This window comes from Ylistrum balloti, unplaced genomic scaffold (genome assembly GCF_031769215.1).
Source record: "Ylistrum balloti isolate Yb309-2 unplaced genomic scaffold, AGI_CSIRO_Ybal_v1 Utg370682, whole genome shotgun sequence".
Taxonomy (NCBI): domain Eukaryota; kingdom Metazoa; phylum Mollusca; class Bivalvia; order Pectinida; family Pectinidae; genus Ylistrum; species Ylistrum balloti.
Window position 1 is genome coordinate 320,183 of NW_026782411.1, and position 18,672 is coordinate 338,854.

The 18,672-nt window shown below is 34.5% G+C and overlaps 1 protein-coding gene across 1 annotated transcript in view; it reads right to left on the reverse strand.

Annotated features, from left to right (window-relative positions):
- Positions 1-2,947: 2,947 nt before the first annotated feature.
- LOC132557506 (probable phospholipid-transporting ATPase IIB) overlaps positions 2,948-18,672 on the reverse strand; it is a 32,731-nt gene continuing 17,006 nt past the window's right edge. The window contains exons 9-26 of the mRNA XM_060222001.1: positions 18,092-18,181; positions 17,808-17,878; positions 17,362-17,527; positions 16,647-16,703; positions 16,116-16,388; positions 15,245-15,406; positions 14,760-14,852; positions 13,889-13,972; positions 13,470-13,640; positions 12,896-13,084; positions 12,081-12,225; positions 11,753-11,817; positions 11,173-11,261; positions 9,827-9,958; positions 9,353-9,461; positions 7,690-7,747; positions 6,396-6,599; positions 2,948-5,632 (exon numbers count right to left, since the gene is read on the reverse strand). Coding sequence (XP_060077984.1) covers positions 5,499-5,632; positions 6,396-6,599; positions 7,690-7,747; positions 9,353-9,461; positions 9,827-9,958; positions 11,173-11,261; positions 11,753-11,817; positions 12,081-12,225; positions 12,896-13,084; positions 13,470-13,640; positions 13,889-13,972; positions 14,760-14,852; positions 15,245-15,406; positions 16,116-16,388; positions 16,647-16,703; positions 17,362-17,527; positions 17,808-17,878; positions 18,092-18,181 — 2,292 coding nt within the window. The 3' untranslated portion in view covers positions 2,948-5,498. The remainder of the gene's footprint in view (positions 5,633-6,395; positions 6,600-7,689; positions 7,748-9,352; positions 9,462-9,826; positions 9,959-11,172; positions 11,262-11,752; positions 11,818-12,080; positions 12,226-12,895; positions 13,085-13,469; positions 13,641-13,888; positions 13,973-14,759; positions 14,853-15,244; positions 15,407-16,115; positions 16,389-16,646; positions 16,704-17,361; positions 17,528-17,807; positions 17,879-18,091; positions 18,182-18,672) is intronic.

An 18,672-nucleotide genomic window follows, 5' to 3' on the forward strand; every position in this document is an offset into this window, starting at 1 on the left:
ACATCTCTCTCACAACAGGAATTATAGAAAAAGAACATTTCTCATACAACTAGAATGATAAAATGAGAACTCTTCTCTCACAACTAGTTATAGTACAATTTTTTTCTCACACAAGTAGAATTAAAGAAAGATAATTTCTCAATCTTTATCTCTAGTTCTCAATTTAGAAAGGGGAGTATAAATGGAAAAACATCTTTGGGACTTTTGTTACGGAAATTGAACTATAAAGCCGCAAAATGTTATTCACCAGAGTGTATTACAAGGCAAGTATCACAAACACAGCTCTGTGTGTTACTTATGATATACAGGATTGCCTGTTGGGTTTGTCTTATGGAAGAAATGGTCATTTTGTGGAAGGATCACTAGCTGGTGGCAACTAAATGAGAACCATATGGGAGGCCACCACATGCTAATCAGAGCAATTATGGTAAATTTTCTCACCAAAGGACATGATAGCACAGAACGGTCCATGATCTTGCTTCCATTGAAACCAACAACTCCAACAGAGATATGCATTAGTCTGAGGCTCTACCAACTAAGCTTATGCAACCGAGCCAAGTAATCTGTCAAATACAACAAAAAATATAAAGTGTAAATAATGAATTTATTTGATATGGCAATAAATAATGTTTGAATTAACAGTAGTGAATATTGTAACAAACTCCCCCAACGATACATATTTGACATAACTTACATGTGCTAGTTCATGAAACAATAAATCAATTGGTTAAGATAAAAAACAAAGGAGTTAAATGGGAAAGTGCATAAACTAGATAACTTTTCAGTTGCAGATAAATTCATGCAATTGTAAAAATATATTGACTTCACAAGAGAAAATGGTATGTGAAGAAAATCATTTCCAACAATGTGAGGTAAAAAATGCAGAAAAGTGTTAACAAATATACATACAGGAGAGAAGACTGCAAAGTACACTGTAACAGGAACCCTATAAGACCTACTATACTTTTGAACTGGAAAACATCACAAATTTTGGCTTACAATGGAAACCCAGATATAACCACCTAAATTGGAATACATACATATACTAATAAATTAGATTTAGTCACAACCTTATTTATCATATAAAATAAGAGGCTGCTGGTTGGTCAATTTATTATCTAACATTATGCCGACTGCAATGCCTGTCCCAAGCTTAATCTTGCCATGTTAACATCTAACCTAGTTGAAGTAAACCTATTTTTCTTTACAAATACAACAAACAAAAATAGTGTGTTTTTAAACATAAAGAAATTGGTGTTTTTAGTACTCGCTTGTAAATGAAAAAGTGTATATTGGTATAACTGTTTATAATTGTTTCAACTGAATTTTCCTTGTTGATCAAACAGTAATACTTGTCAAATTTCAAGGAAACTCCATGCAGACTAATAGTTCACAACAAAGTTTAAAGACAATTTCATTGTACACAGAAAATAGATGGATGTAGTCAAACACTGATCGTGAAACAAAACTGGGAAAGACATGCCAGGATATTGTTGATCATCATATACTCCAGGTGTATCATCAATTTGTCGATAACAAATGTTGACATATTATTTTTGATGCAATGACTCTACAACGATACATGTATATCCAACAGATCTAGTTATATAAAGGACCTGTGTGATTAGTACTCGCTTTATAAAGTCTGCAGCAGATTAAATGAGATCAAAATTTCTCTTGTAATTAAAAGTATTTGTTTTTCTTAGGCACACTGATAAAGCGGAAGGCAAACATATATCTATAAATAATGATATACTTCATACAAGTATATACATAAACTGACACAAATTTTGATGATTTAATCAAAATACTCTCATTGGGTGAATCTGCACCTGATCATGAACTGGTAAACTTTGTATGGACACAAATACACTTATCTAATCACACTTAATGTCTAATCTACTAGGTATTTCGTGTTATTACTGATCCTATCAGAGATGAGCATTATATGAACAATGAATATAAGTACCTGGTATTTATACAATGAAGTTGTGATATTAATTGGATTATTGGATTTCATGTATTGTTCATAACCTTCATATTTTCATATCTCTTTCAAAGGGAACAAAAAATAATGATTCACCATATTATTCACTAAATTTCAATTGTACAATGATGTATTTGATGAAATATGTGTGGATTTAAATTCAAATTTTGGAAATACCAAATGATGTATGACATAAGGATCAGAACCAAAATACTTTGAGGCTATAATAAAAGAATAAGTGGTGCAGAAGTAATGTAACACTCGCATGATACCTGGATAGGTAAAAACAGCAAAGTTGGCTAGAAAGCAAATAAAAATTCCTGTACCTGTAGGACTTTGTAGCCAATGGGTGGGATTAGAACTAGGAATGCAAGTGTAATAGGAAGAAGTAATGAAAAACATCCAGCTCCAAGCAGGGTTTGAACTAGCGACCCTTCAGTCTCTAGCTGGACACTCTATCACTAAACTGCAGGGAAACTCCACTAGCCACGGCTAGTAAGGCGACCTGTACTTTCACAAAGTCTTCAACCCAGAAGACAACCAAGATTCTAGACACCTTAGCAAAACAGGACCAACAGGTCTGTATTGATTTCATAAACAAATAATTTGTCAAAGTGAATAATAACATAAATGGTCCAAAACACTTCTGTGGTCACCATTAATGTACCGATGAAGGCTGCTTCAACAGAACTAGAGGGACCCTCGAGTTATGCTGTGCAACAGTCTGTTCAAGAAAGCTGGCAACATGAATGGACAAGGCAATGTCAGAGATAACATGGGACATCCCCCTTGTGTCCGCTGAACACCGATTACTTCTGAGGAAAACATATCAAGCAATTAATCTGAGGTCACTATCTCTGGTAAAACCAATCTCATTGACCATAATGAATACTGTTTAAATATCTTTGTTGATTAATAAAAACTTAACATCAAATAATAGTAATTAATCAAAAGTCAACATAAGACAGATTTTCATTTTAATACGTAAATGTTCCATAAGCAAGTGAGTGCACAAAAGTACTACTTACATTTGCTAGATTATAGAAATGCAGAGGTAAAATAGCAGAAAACTAAGGAAAATAAAAACATAGAAGATCACTGATGTGGAATGTTGATTTACAGTGAGATTATGAAAAGTATAATGCACTTGCACTATGTTTATATATGCACTGACGATAAACTTTTCTTCAATATTAACTTACAAAAATAACAGAGCATAGTTACAGAAATCACCTCGCCCTCAAAGTTTTATCCTTGTTTCAATATACTTAATCTGTGAGACTACAACAAGAAATAGGACGAAAGAAAACGGATATATTCAAAGTAAAGCTTTAAGGCAATCTTGGAAATAACGATCAGAAAAAATTCAGCACTTTCATCCTTAACTGAATAGACATATATATAATATTTTCAATTACACACAGTAAGATTTCAACATGCATTCTCAAAATTTAAACAATAAATAAATAAAAACTTGAGCTTTTTGTACATCAGTGCTCAAAATAAATACATTTACAAAATGTTCTTGTACTACAATGTTACATATATAATTCAAGTACCAGGTATATACGTCATCTTGTCAGACTGAAGACGTGTATATCAGATTCACAGTATTGAATTGTTTTAAATACAAGAGGCCCAATGGGCCTGCATCACTTGCTTGGTATTAAAACCTTTTCATATAACATGTCATATCATTGGCATTCAAAGTCTAGGTTACTGAGAAGTTGAGGGTTTCAGTGAGAAAAAAAATGACCAAGGTGGCCTTTAATATTGTTTGAGGTCATTTCTTTTTATAAACTTTGGCAATATTTCTGGAACCTATCCATCAAATAACAGTATGGCTATGGGCATTCTTAAGTTGTTTAAAGTTTTCAATAACTTTTACTGTGACCTTTGTGGAGCTTCTTCTCAACAATCAACCAACTGAATATCATAGTTCTGAATATTTTACTTGATCATAACAAAGTTCTATGAAATTTTTTTTTCCCCTCACTTTGCTTGGCTTCATACTGGAACCTTTCATTAAATATCATGATTCTTGGCTTTTTGGTTATTAAGAAAAATTTGTTTAAAGGAAAGTTGAGGCTGGGCACCAAGGCATAAGCTTACTTTGCCAAGTGTGCTAGAAATGTACTTGAATATCATTAATTCCTAGTTAATGGAAAGGCCAGTTTCTGTTCTGATACTCCAAAACAAAGTGATAAGAATATTCAATAAACATTAGTACATTACTGAAACACATTTCCAGAGAGAACAACGAAAGAATACCAATGTCTGAACCTTTAAACTTAAAATGTTTTGAATCAATTTCCAATACAGCAACTGGCAATATGATGTAATATGGACATGATTAATTTTGTAAGTTTGGCCTACAGGGAATTGGTATTATAAAAAAAGAAGAGGGAAGGGAATTAAAAAGACAGAGGATCTGAGGGAAAGACAACTCTAAATGACACAAGAGGCATTGATAATTAAGTACAGGTATAAGTGAAACATAAAATCATATTATGTAGAGTATTAGGTATCGGCAGGAATGTGTGATTAGACAATGGAAAGTAATATTTACTTAAGCAACAATGCAGAAACATTATTCAACGAGGGAGAAGGAACAATGAGTATACAGAAAACTAAGCTGCAGAAAAAGATTGATTGCAAGGCTTCCCTCTTCCATTTACATCTTCATTTTTGAAAATGTGAAGAAATGAAAATTAGAAAAAGAAAAAAATGACGTCATACTCCTTTCACAGATTCTCTCCAAGACTTCAGATTCAAACATCAAACATACACATTTTACTCCTCGCATGATAAAATCATCTTGAATGACTAATGGATTTAATACAGGTAATCAACCATCGGCTTATTGCAATCTAATTCTTGTGATGTCATCAGACATTCCCAAAACAATAAATAGATATTGAAATTTTTCCATATTTTGTAGAAAAATATATGGTCAGCCTGTTTATTTTAAATCTAAAGATACCTACATCTGACTAACAAAACCATTTCTGAGAAACTTACATTTTTTCAAATAAAACTGTCTTTGTGTTCTTAAATCAGCACAGGGTATTTGCTATTAAAAGATTTCAACAGATACTTTGTATATTTTGTTTACATTTCTGTTCCCATATAGAACAAACTTTTAATAACAAAGTTGACTGCAGCTGATCACAGACTCAGATGACCTGAGGACTATGAGTTGTACCTTATACACCAGTTTAACGATGAACAGGATCCAGTCTGGAGTCAGTCTTTAACAATCTTTATCTTTTACAGCATGATTAGTCACATTATAAATGCCCTCAAAATCAATCTTGTTAACATCAACAAATTCATCAGAAGGACCTGAAATATACACTATCAGAGATTCCAAAGATACAGTTTTATCTGAAAACCTGGTGACAAAACATAACTTCCTGTTTCTATTCAGAGTAACCAGCATGAAAATAGTGTTTTGTCAAACTGGAATTATTTCCAAAAGAACAAGTTGTAGTGATCCATGCTCACATCCTCAGGTAAGTTTAGAGTAGACAGGAGGTGAGAACTTTTTACGAAGGTATTTCAGGATGTATAGTGGTATACAGCTGACTGATGTTATCACCAAAACCTTCCATACAAAGTTCCATGTGGTCAGGAAATTGGCATCTGAAAAAATAAACATAAATTTATTTACATTCTGGCTCAAAAAGACTAGTTAGGGTTAACCAGCAGTTAGTGAAAAATTCAAATCGCTGCCACTGAACAAACAAAAGCAGTAAAGGCAAAATTAATACTAACAAGAGGCCTAATGGGCTTGTATTGCTTACCTGGTATCCAATGGTCATCAAAAATAGAATCAGTGTTGATATCACAAATATATTGACAAATACACCATTCGCATTCAAAATTGGCACATCCAACCGACCATTAGGACATGGATTTTAACTACAAGTCAGTTCTCTTTTCCTTGCAATTTATTGGGCTTTGACTTAGAAATAACTTTCCACTAAATATAATTTGGTTTACCAAAAGAAATCTTTTATAGTTTTCAAAACATATGATCTCTGTGGCCTTTAATATTGGTGGAGATCATTTCTTTTTGCAAACCTTGTCAATCATCATCCTAGAAACCTATCTGCCAAATACCATGCTTCTTTGTCTTTCGGTGAGACAGAATCTTGCGAAAGTTATTAGCTTGTCTCAATGTGACATTAAATAGAGTAACCACTTTAAAAATCAGGATGTGGAAAAAACAAGTGAAGCAATATCTTGAATAAATCAAATGTAGGATTTATCTTCTTTTATTACTGTGACAGACATCACTTATCTAAACATTATCTCAACATCTAGTACTTAGATATCATAGAATTAATTTCTGGTTTTAATTTTCAGTTCAAACATTGTTAGTTTTATTTTTCAAAATTCTTACCAAAATAGTTTCTGAGAACAGCCAGGGATAAGAGATATATGGCAAGGCTAAATGCCTCAGCAATCACCATCAAGTAGTGCCAGGTACGTACAGCTAGCGCCACCATCAGCAGCTCCGTAAGGATAAGGGAAGTAAATGTGATTGAAACTACATGAACAAAGTCCTCATCAAACAGCCACAGTGCACCATATATAATTATACCACCTGTAAGAAAAAATACAAGCAAATAGTAAGTGATGTATGCAACATTTGTCCCCTGCTGTTAATTAAATTCTAAGCAACATAGATCTTGATATCAGATGTCTCATTTTAACATTTGAAAGTCTTCCCTCCAAAAATCAGTGCCTTTACAGGAAGGACACAAAAACCAGAAACTAATGCAGAAAACTTTTATGAGCTTGATACTGTATGAAGTTTTAATCAAGTTTGTCATCCATAAATCAATTAAGTGATTATCTGGAAAACAAACTAAAACAATAACATGTCAGAAAGTACCCAGCTTTGTGTCTGACCTCTAAGTGTTAATATAACCATTCTAGTTACATTGTCATTATACACATGAAAAGATGAAAAAAAAATGACCTTGACCTTTTGACACAGTGATCTTAAACATTGGTCAGTTGACTTCTAGTGTAATGCTTATAAACACTGCTTAATAGGATTAAATGTCTATTGTTGTAAGTGACCTTCACAGCCTTCACAGCTGACATTTTGACCCCTAACTTAATCTCATCCTTATATTCTCTTATAGTATTAGATTGCATCAAATTTCAATACGATTAGTCAACCCTATCACAAGTTATCATCTGGAAGCTAAAATATGATGACTATTTTTAGTATTAGTGACCTTTGTAGTGGACCTTTTGACCCCAAACTCACTTCTATTCCCCCATACTTCATAAGCTAACATTTTGTGAAGTTTGAACAAGATCAATCAATTTCTTCTGAAGTTATCATCTGGAAACCAAAATTAGACGATAAAAGTCTAGTTTTAATAACAGTGACCTTTGAGGTTAACCTTTTGACCCCAAACCTAATTCCACTCTGTATCACCTCATAAGCTGACAGATGCATCCCGGAGATAAAACAAAAGTAAACAAATCCACTAGTTCTGAGAAGTACATTCCTATATTTTGACTTCAATGCAATATGATCTTGCATTTAATATTTTCTAAAACACCTTGGTGAAATGACAAAGTGGATGTAGATGACAATCTGAGAGAATCAACATAATCTCCCCTACCTTTCTTTGTCACAGTGATTCAATATTAGACCAAAACATTACAAGACTTACCTTGATAGACACTAATCAATACCCACAAGAAGAAGGTTTTAAATGAAAGTGATCTCCCCTGAAAAAATAAAAACGAATGAACTTAAATGAGAGTCAAGGCAGCACGGAAAAAATCATGTTAAAGACACAGTTTCCTGTGGGATACAAATAAACAATGATTTTTCAATGACCTTTATAAGTAACTAGGATAGATATTTCTTTTTCTTTTAAAGTGAAGTTACATTTGATTACAGTAAAAATTGTCTTAAAAGATTTCTCAACCTTTGTTTAACAAGTGATATGTTTGGGATTCAAACAAACTCATGAAATCATTGTGATGACTATACACTGAGTTGTGTAAAACTGAGTCCCATCACATCAGTATAGTAGTAGCCAATGTACCTGTGTATAAGATCCAACTACATACTCAACAAGAATATCAGTGAAACTGATGAAAGCTCCCCGACAACGACCTTATTAGACACAAACTGATGAAAGCTTCCCGAAAACGACCTTATTAGACACAAACTGATGAAAGCTCCCCGACAACGACCTTATTGGACACAAACTGATGAAAGCTCCCCGACAACGACCTTATTAGACACAAACTGATGAAAGCTCCCCGACAACGACCTTATTGGACACAAACTGATGAAAGCTCCCCGACAACGACCTTATTGGACACAAACTGATGAAAGCTCCCCGACAACGACCTTATTGGACACAAACTGATGAAAGCTCCCCGACAACGACCTTATTAGACACAAACTGATGAAAGCTCCCCGACAACGACCTTATTAGACACAAACTGATGAAAGCTCCCCGACAACGACCTTATTAGACACAAACTGATGAAAGCTTATTCCCGACAACGACCTTATTGGACACAAACTGATGAAAGCTCCCCGAAACGACCTTATTGGACACAAACTGATGAAAGCTCCCCGACAACGACCTTATTGGACACAAACTGATGAAAGCTCCCCGACAACGACCTTATTGGACACAAACTGATGAAAGCTCCCCGACAACGACCTTATTGGACACAAACTGATGAAAGCTCCCCGACAACGACCTTATTGAACACAAACTGATGAAAGCTCCCCGACAACGACCTTATTGGACACAAACTGATGAAAGCTCCCCGACAACGACCTTATTGAACACAAACTGATGAAAGCTCCCCAACAACGACCTTATCGGACACAAACTGATGAAAGCTCCCCGACAACGACCTTATTGAACACAAACTGATGAAAGCTCCGAGACAACGACCTTAATGGACACAAAATTTAAACAAAGGACATTAATTCTAATGTATACACCAAATTTCATGATCCTAGTTTTAATTCAAGCAATGCTTTGCTCATGACACAAAAGATTTACAAAGGGCAATTACTCTGTAACTTGGGTATAATGCACATTCTCTTAGTACAATCAATGCTACACATGTATACAGGTGGCAACAATGTGTCATGGTCAACAGCGTTATTTTGAGTTTGGTTTCCTCGTAGTAGTCTATGGCTACCTCGCTGAACAACGTATGGGAGGCTTGTCGTGAGGATATAACTTTGACATTGCAGACTGGAGCGAACAGATCCTAATCAATGTAATACAAGTAAAGTCATGTCACTCAGGAACAATGGTTTATACAGAGTAAAGACCTCTTTGTTCAAACACTTGCCTTTGTTAATTCTTTATAAAGCTCTGGATAGGTTATGGCAATATCTGCAGACACATCTTTATCAAGCACCAATGAAAACACAGGATACATGGTGTAAATGGTGGAGTACCTGAAGATAAAGTTTCATAAGACTAAAAAATAAACTCTCAATTTTGTAAAAAGTACAAGTTCAAATCTAAAATACACATAATGATATTGCCTGTCAAGGGAATTGTGTTGTCTAATATAGATAGATGAAATATAACGAGTGGTTAAAGGTTTTTCAGGAAACAAAACCTTACTGTATATTTTCCAAGAACTGTAAAATACTATTCAAAATTGTAAAAACACCATTTCCTACCACTGGTGTGATACTGAAGATTGTATAGGTACTGTAAACCAGTTTTCTAGCAATAAACACTAATTAAGTGATTGTTACATCATTTTTTATTACTGGTGTGATGTCATTTCCTGTGTTGTAAGAGATTGACTTACCCAACCATGAGAAAGCCAGGAAATAAGGCTATGGAGGCAAAATAGAAGACTGAGGAAAAGACAGCCTGCATGGTGCTAATGATGAGGCCTCGATGAATGACAAACTGGCTAAGTGATGCTGAACGCTTGTAACTGTAACAGAAAGCAGATCATTTACTTATAATCTGTATACTTCTTACTTCATGGATGATAATACTTGATGAAACGACAGATGATATCAGCTTAAATGTTTAAGGTGTTTCTGAAACTCACAGTAGTACCATCAAACAAAAAATGTCTATGAAATAAATGCTTTTCAAAGTGAAATAGGTTTGGGAGGGAGGGGGGTGGGGGCAATTACATGAAAGTATGAAGTTGTTCTATATATATAATCTGGAGGTACATGAAATTTAATTAATATTCTGACATCCTAAGATATCACAATATACTCTAGAGACATCAGTTACTGGTATCACTTTGACATTCTTAGATGTCACATTATACTGATGACAACTGTTACTAATATCACTCTGACATCTTAAGGTGTCACAATATACTGACGACATCAGATACTACTGACATTCTAAGGTGTCACAATATACTGGTGACAATTGTTACTAATATCACTCTGACATCTTAAGGTGTCACAATATACTGACGACATCAGATACTACTGACATTCTAAGGTGTCACAATATACTGGTGACAACTGTTTCTAATATCAATCTAACATCCTAAGGTGTCACAATATACTGACGACATCAGATACTACTGACATCCTAAGGTGTCACAATATACTGATGACATCAGCTACTATATTTCTCTTACAACCTAAGGTACTAGTATCACTCTGACATCTTAAGGTGTCACAAAATACTGGTGATATCAGCTACTGACATCACTCTGACATCCTAAGGTGTCACAAAATACTGGTGATATCAGCTACTGACATCACTCTGACATCCTAAGGTGTCACAAAATACTGGTGATATCAGCTACTGACATCACTCTGACATCCTAAGGTGTCACAAAATACTGGTGATATCAACTACTATATTACTCTTACAACCTAAGGTACTAGTATCACTCTGACATCTTAAGGTGTCACAATATACTAACGACATCAGATACTACTGACATTCTAAGGTGTCACAAAATACTGGTGACAACTGTTACTAATATCACTCTGACATCTTAAGGTGTCACAAAATACTGGTGATATCAGCTACTGACATTCTAAGATGTCACAAAATACTGGTGATATTAGCTACTGACATCACTCTGACATCCTAAGGTGTCACAAAATACTGGTGATATCCATTACGAGATAACTCAGTAATCATGTAATTATGTACAATAACACTCACCTATTTCTACCATGGACCATTAATAGCCTACCAATGTGAGAAAATTGTGTAACAGAAAAATCGGCTGCCAAGGATGCTTGTTTACCCTCCTACAATACAAAGGTGACATTTTAAAACAGAAATCAACATTCATATAAACTTAGCATTAAATTGGTTCTATACCACAAATCTTGTTTACATACATTACACCACAACCTACCAAATCTTTTTTCTTTCAAGTCAAATATTTTATTTTAGATTTTATAAAAGTTGTGTGGTGTAAACAAGGAAAAATGTTTATAATTTTCTATTGATATTACAAAGTCAAATAGCTGAAAACATAATATCCTTGCCTGGTAAACATGAAATCAAGAGTTTGTATTAGTTTTTGATTTAAAAATTTGTCTATTTTTTGTTTAATCTCATCAACAAATTTTATACCAGCACTAACCTTTCCTGTAATACTCTTACCAGCACTAACCTTTCCCTTGATTCCTATACCAGCACTCACCTTTCTAATAATTCCTTTACCAGCACAAACCTTTCCAATAATACTTATACCTGCACTAACCTTTCCCATAATTTCGATACCAGCACTCACCTTGCCTACAATTCCAATACCAGCATTAGCTGCCTGGATCATGCTAACATCATTGCCACCGTCCCCTACAAACACATAATTAGACCATCACACCTGAGTAAATCAAAACTGGTTCGAGTGAAATCATCCCTAAAGATCATGTTTGTATCACAAAGATATTTAATCAATTTAATTAGGAAAAGGTAGAACAACAAAAGAATTTAAGAGATAATGCTTATTAACAATAAGTTTTGTTCAGTATAGATATTATATTGTTCTTCCTATCATATTCATCGATTTGATCGTACAATATGCATGCATAACCCTAACTTTGACATATTCCACTTACCTATTGCACATGTACGTTTGCCAGTGTGTACCTGTAGAAGTTTGACTATGTCTGCCTTCTGTGTCGGAGAACAGCGACACACAACCACACAGGGGCACTGACAAGCCAGCTCCACAAACTCATGCTCATAGTATTTCAGGCACACCTGCATAAATAAACCATGTTATTATGAAGATCAATAAACAGAGAATTGCTAATACACAAGTTTCCATTCATTTAAGATTTATAAAACAATGTTTTAGAATTTTTCACTTCACAGAGCTTCTGTCAATAAGTAAAATGAAAAGTCTGTGACAAGTTTCATAAATCCTTACAAAATGGAAAAAATGTCAGATTTTGTGTATTACACAATTTACACACTGAAGTAAACATTCAAGTAAACAGTATATTATTACACCCGCAGAAAATCTAATTAAAGCTATAATGTGACAAAGGAAACAATGGGAATTTTCAGCCAATCACCTCTCCAATAAGTCATATTACACATGTTATGGCCAAAAAATTATATAATGGATTTTACTACACTGGTAACAGTGTAGGTATGTGATCAAAGCAGTTCCCTCACTCACAAATACTTTGACCTTACCCTCTTTTGCATAACAAATGGACAAATGTTGTTATACAGATGTTATTTTGCTATTTGATGAGCCTTGATAAAGTATTTCCAGGTCTGAATTAATATGTCCAGGTGTGGTAGGATTTATGCTTCATATATTCAACTCTGAATGCCAATGCATTGGTATCACGACATAAATGAAACAGGTCCCAGTGACCCTTGAATCTCACTTCATTTCTACTGAGAGCAAGTTACTCACCTGAAGGGAATTCCCAGTTATAACTAGAACGGCATCTTGTTTTCTCCGCAGAGCGTTGAGTTCAAGATGTGCCTCTGTACGTCCAGTAACCACACCAAACGTATGGATATCCTGTATCCGTGACACCAGTTTGGAACTCTTTGATATACATATGGCAGTCTCAAGTTTGTCCCCTGTCAACATCCACACCTAGTATAGACAGGGAAAAAAAATCAACACCTAGTACAGAGAAAAAACATCCACATGTAGTACAGACAGAGAAAAAACATCCACATGTAGTACAGACAGAGAAAAAACATCCACATGTAGTACAGACAGAGAAAAAACATCCACACATAGTACAGACAGAGATTAAACAATTAATAAAATCCTGTACACAAACATACATTACAATACTATTAGTCTCTTTCATATGTCAGTGTAGGATTGGGATATTCCATCTGAGGGGTCACAAAATATTGTAAAACCTGAGGCTTTATAATCTATACAAAAAAGTACACACACATCAATTACAACAAAATAATCTATTAAACATGCAATTTGTTTTGACACCATCATTGTCTGTTTAGCTTACTTTAATTCCAGCATTTTTCAGCAGCTCTAGGGTAGGTCGAACCCCCTCCTGTAGTTTATCCTCTACTCCAGTAAGACTGAGTAGATCCATGTCTCGTTCCAGACTCTCAATCACGGCCTGAACCTTCACATTCCTGTCTTGGATACTCATTTTTGCCTGGTGATACCGTGTCTGTTTACAGCAAAATATGGTACATGGTAACATTAATTTTCTTTATTAATATGAAATTCCTTCACATGATCAAATGATTTCAAATAAGATTTTGAAATGTTTTAGATTTAAAACACCAATAAAGATTTTATCAAATGTAAATAGATGCGTTGTGTGATACAACGCCATCACATTAAGTACAACTATCAAAGCATAAAGATCTTTCTCTTTTACAGATTTCATCTTACAACAAAAACCTGATACTTTACCTCAAACTCTTGATACTGTTCTTCTGTGAGAACTTTCTTGGCTACCACCAATGTCCTTAACCCCTCACGTGCCATGTTACCACACTGTAATATTAAATGTATCAACCAAGTTAATTTGTAAGGCTACCTTCACGTTCAGAGTCAAATTTTCTCACATTTTAATACCTAACTTGCTGGATTATTGGTAGTTTATACCAAATTACACAAGTATTTAAAACACTTTCCTTCATGTTACACTTCTAGATTTCTATAAATATCAAACTTGTTATCAGTGATGATAATCAACTCTGAGTGATTCTCAACAATAACAAAATTACTATCAACAATCCTAAATCCTAACAAGAGGTCCATGGGCCTTAACAGTCATCTGACATAAAATACAAGATTTCAAATTTTGAACTTGAGAAGAAGTTGAAAATGTGTTTTCAAGCTACCAACCCGAAATTAACAAACTTTGGTCAGGATCATGTCACGATCATTTCTGGTAAGTTTCAGCTCAATGAAACATGTAGAACTTGAGAAGAAGTTCAAAATGCTTACGACGGATGACGCTGGAAAAAAGGCAATCGCAATAGGTCATCAGAACCTTCGGTCAGATTACTTAAAAATCTCTTCGAACAATCCTTATCAATTAGCACCAAGTCTAAACAATCCTCAGGCTTAGGATATCTTAAAATTGTCTAATATTGAATGATAAATTTGAAATTCTTAAAACCATGAACAACTCAGACATTACATCCAGTTTAATACTTCATTAACTTAAACCATTTTGTTCTAAACGTCTAAAAAATGATAACCGTCATTGCAGATTTAAACTCATTTCATGGTACAATAACTTTGCCTTTTCAAAGCCATGGCTGTTTATACTGACCTCCTCATCTAGCCAGTCATTATACTGTACTATAGTCTGCATCACCACGTCGGCCCCTTTCATGTAGAAAGTTATCTCCCCTGTAGCCTCTTCCTGTCATATACAAATTATTTGAAAATATTTTAAACAGAACTAGAGGAGTTCCAATTTTTTTTGAACATTTTATTCTTAAAGGTATTAAGTTGTCGTAACAAAAAGACAAATGCATCTTCTGGTATCAAACTTATGGGAATTTAAATGATTAGCTTTATCAAAAGTCATTAGAAACTCGATCTTTATCTTCTAGGGAGCTTGTTATTCATTACCCATTAATGATAAGATCCAATTGTCCGCTGAAAGACCGAAAGGTCGTAATAGTGGATGTAAAACCCGTTAAAATAAATAAAATAAATAGATAAGATTCAACATGATATGCTACATTTACATTCACTTCAATAAAACTCAATAAATAAAACATCAGATTCTTGTAGTTGAATATTCCAAACCTTGACAATAATTCCCATGCGTTTGGTTTCTGAAGTAAAGGGAAATATCTGTAGTATCTGGTAACCGATGATAGAACCGTTAGGCGCACGGAGCTGCATACTGTTCAAGTCCCGCTTTAGGAGAGCAAGACCTACACTCTCAGTCCAGGCTACCAAGGCAACCTGGGAGACAAACAAGGTTAGAAAACATAAGCAAATTACAGCTAAATACTTCCACAAGTTAATTAAACAATGCTTACTTTTCAAACTCAATTCTAAATCAAATTTTCACTTCTACCATCATTCATGGTTTAGATGTATGAGTCACGCAATGCCCTGTTGCTTGTCAATCTGAAGTTTTTTTACTGTCACAGACTTTTTCAGATTATGTCAGGGATTGGTTGATCAAGAATGATGACCAAAGTTGATTAATGATTGACGTAGTGCATAATATCAAATCTCAGTTCAATCTTCCCATCTATGTAAAAAAAATAGTTTCTTTAAGTTTTCTCAGTTCAAAGGCCATAATTCTGGAAAAAAATAAGCTGACCAATATCAAAGATGAAGTTGAGCTGCATCCTCTTATAATACAACACAATGAACAGTCATCAATTCAATAACAACATCTAGCTCTGGGGAAAAGAGCAGCAACTGAAGATTTCTACTCCGCAAAAAATAACTAAATAACAGATCAGGATGTCCATTACTACCTCATCAGGACTAGAGGCCTGGTACTCAAGTTTCTGTGACAAGTACACAACTACCTATTACCTCATCAGGACTAGAAGCCTGGTACTCAAGTTTTGTGACAAGTACACAACTACCTATTACCTCATCAGGACTAGAGGCCTGGTACTCAAGTTTCTTTGACAATTACACAATAAGCTATTACCTCATCAGGACTTGAGGCCTGGTACACAACTTTCTGCTGACTCTGCTGATCTGCCTCAGTATCTGAACTAGTATCCACACTCTCTTCATTCTCAAACACTGGTGTGACATTGTGGCACAATGCAATGGCCTTCACTGCTTCAAAGGTTCTGGTGACCACTGTCCTTCTCACAGGACCAGACCTGGTAGGTGTAGTCATGGGACCCAGAAAAGGTTGCTGTGATGATTGTTGCTGCTGTTGCTGGTTAAATGTAGTGTGCAGGTGTGCCATAACCTGTTACCATGACAACAAGTATCGTGTTAGCTTCCTACACCTGTCACTTTCTATTTCAAGTGTTAAATGTTTCATTCAAAATACAAAGAATTATAACAAATTTTTCAAAGTCCTTGAGGACTCATAAACTGGTAGTCACAAGAATGACATGAAAAATAACTTGGTTTAAAGAAAGTCCTGCAAGAAAAGTGTCTTCTGAAAGTTTTTTTACAGGTCTTGAAATTATATGATACACATTGAACATTAAAGAAGAAATACCTCATCCATGGTATCTGGGGTGTATGCCACTGTTCCAAGATGGAGCTTCTTAAAAATCTGGAAATGACAGAACAGATAAACTTCATTAGCATATATCATCACACCTAAACTCATCCAACTGGTTTTTACCACAATATTGGATGTTATTCAACTCCAACTGTATCAATTTATCTATACACTCACTGTTTAACGTAACAGTTTAAACTCAGAAGTGTTTTAATTGGCTGACAGGGTAAACTTTGACCACTTCATGCTTATCACCATGCCACAGACTCAGCCAGTGAGGAGTGCCACATGTTTACATTCATTTCTGTTTGGAGGACTTATTTATTTCGCCATATTAACATAAACAACAACACTAACAATATTGCCTCATCCATATCCTGAAAACATGTCCGCGATTCATTTACTCCAGTGGCCATGACAATGAATGACTGATTCGAGAACTGTGAATGAATGGACAATAGGACAAGATGGGTGCTTCACTGCACTAGGGGAAATTACAGTGTCCACAGTGTAGTTTGGCATTGGTTTTATGTTACATTTATTTTCATTAACTTATTACTTTAAAAATAATAAACCTGTTCATTACTTTTTATAATTTGCTTTGAATCATAATATTTCCACCTATTTCTGATATTATCATTTTTGCATCGTTAGTTACTTTTGCTCAAAGACAGAAGAATGAAAAGGTTAAGGACCAACAAATTCTCACCATTTCATTCTGTGTAAGTGTTCCTGTTTTATCTGATAATAGGTAACTAATCCTCCCAAGTTCCTCCGGTATAGTTGTCGTGCGGACAATAGTCTCTGGTATTGATTTGTCTCGCTGAATAAACCATGAATAAGCTGCTTTACCCATGTCCAAATTTACACGTAAACTGCAATTTGAATTTTACATTTTTAACTGACAAAGAATATCAATGAGGTGAAAATGCAAGGCCGGTCAATGGAAGAAACGGTCAAAATGGAGACAAAATATTAGTTCTATAATGTCCTCAATGACATCATCATATAGGAACACATACAAAAAAAGTCAATAGTTTTTATGAAAGTATTGAACATTTTGAAAAGTTTGGGTTTTTTTCCACAGCAAAAAACTGCTTTTGGTATAGCATATGGACACTTTACAAAGGAATCAATATAATACTGGTTAATCACCTGATAGGAATGATGTAAGAAAAGAGGAGAATAAATCTAAATAGATATCTGTACCACGGTCCAACAAATCCCTGAAAATATAAAATAGTACATCTTTAATCTTTGATACAATATGTTTCCATAGCTGATAGATTCAATAATCCTTTTCAAATATTTCACTTCATATCACGATTGGTTTAGAAAGGGACACAAACTGTATTAAAGTATATATCCAAAACATATCAGAAATATTTGTATATTGGATTCTAATGACAGTGAAAATATATCATTATTATAATACTGACCTTGAGGCAAATCATCACTATAGACAAAGCTACTACAGCAAAGAAGAGGACTTTGGTTAGAGTGTTGATTTCCAGATCCAGCAGCCCAACCTGTGACGTCAAATCAAGACTATTTTAAGTATCACTATTAAATTCACCACATTGTTTTATTCAGGACAGGTGTATCATTTAGAATTCAATCTTCTTGTTGTTATTAATAATATCTACTAATATTTCTACTAAAACATGTATCGACATGCGTTTCCTTATCTATATACTATCAAGAACAGAACTAGTTGTATCTAACAGTGAATACTAATGATACATATTAACAATAACCTTTGAAACCTTAAGTGTCTGAACTTGTTCTATGATTTTCAAGTATTAATTGACACAGTGAGTCTCACTGCCAGTTTACATGACAACTGAACTTGTTCTGAAGTTTTCAATGTTTATGACAAAGTGAGGCTCAGTACAGGTGAACATGACAACTGAACTTGTTCTGAAGTTTTCAATGTTTATGACAAAGTGAGGCTCAGTACAGGTGAACATGACAACTGACCTTGTTCTGAGGTTTTCAATGTTTATGACATAGTGAGGCT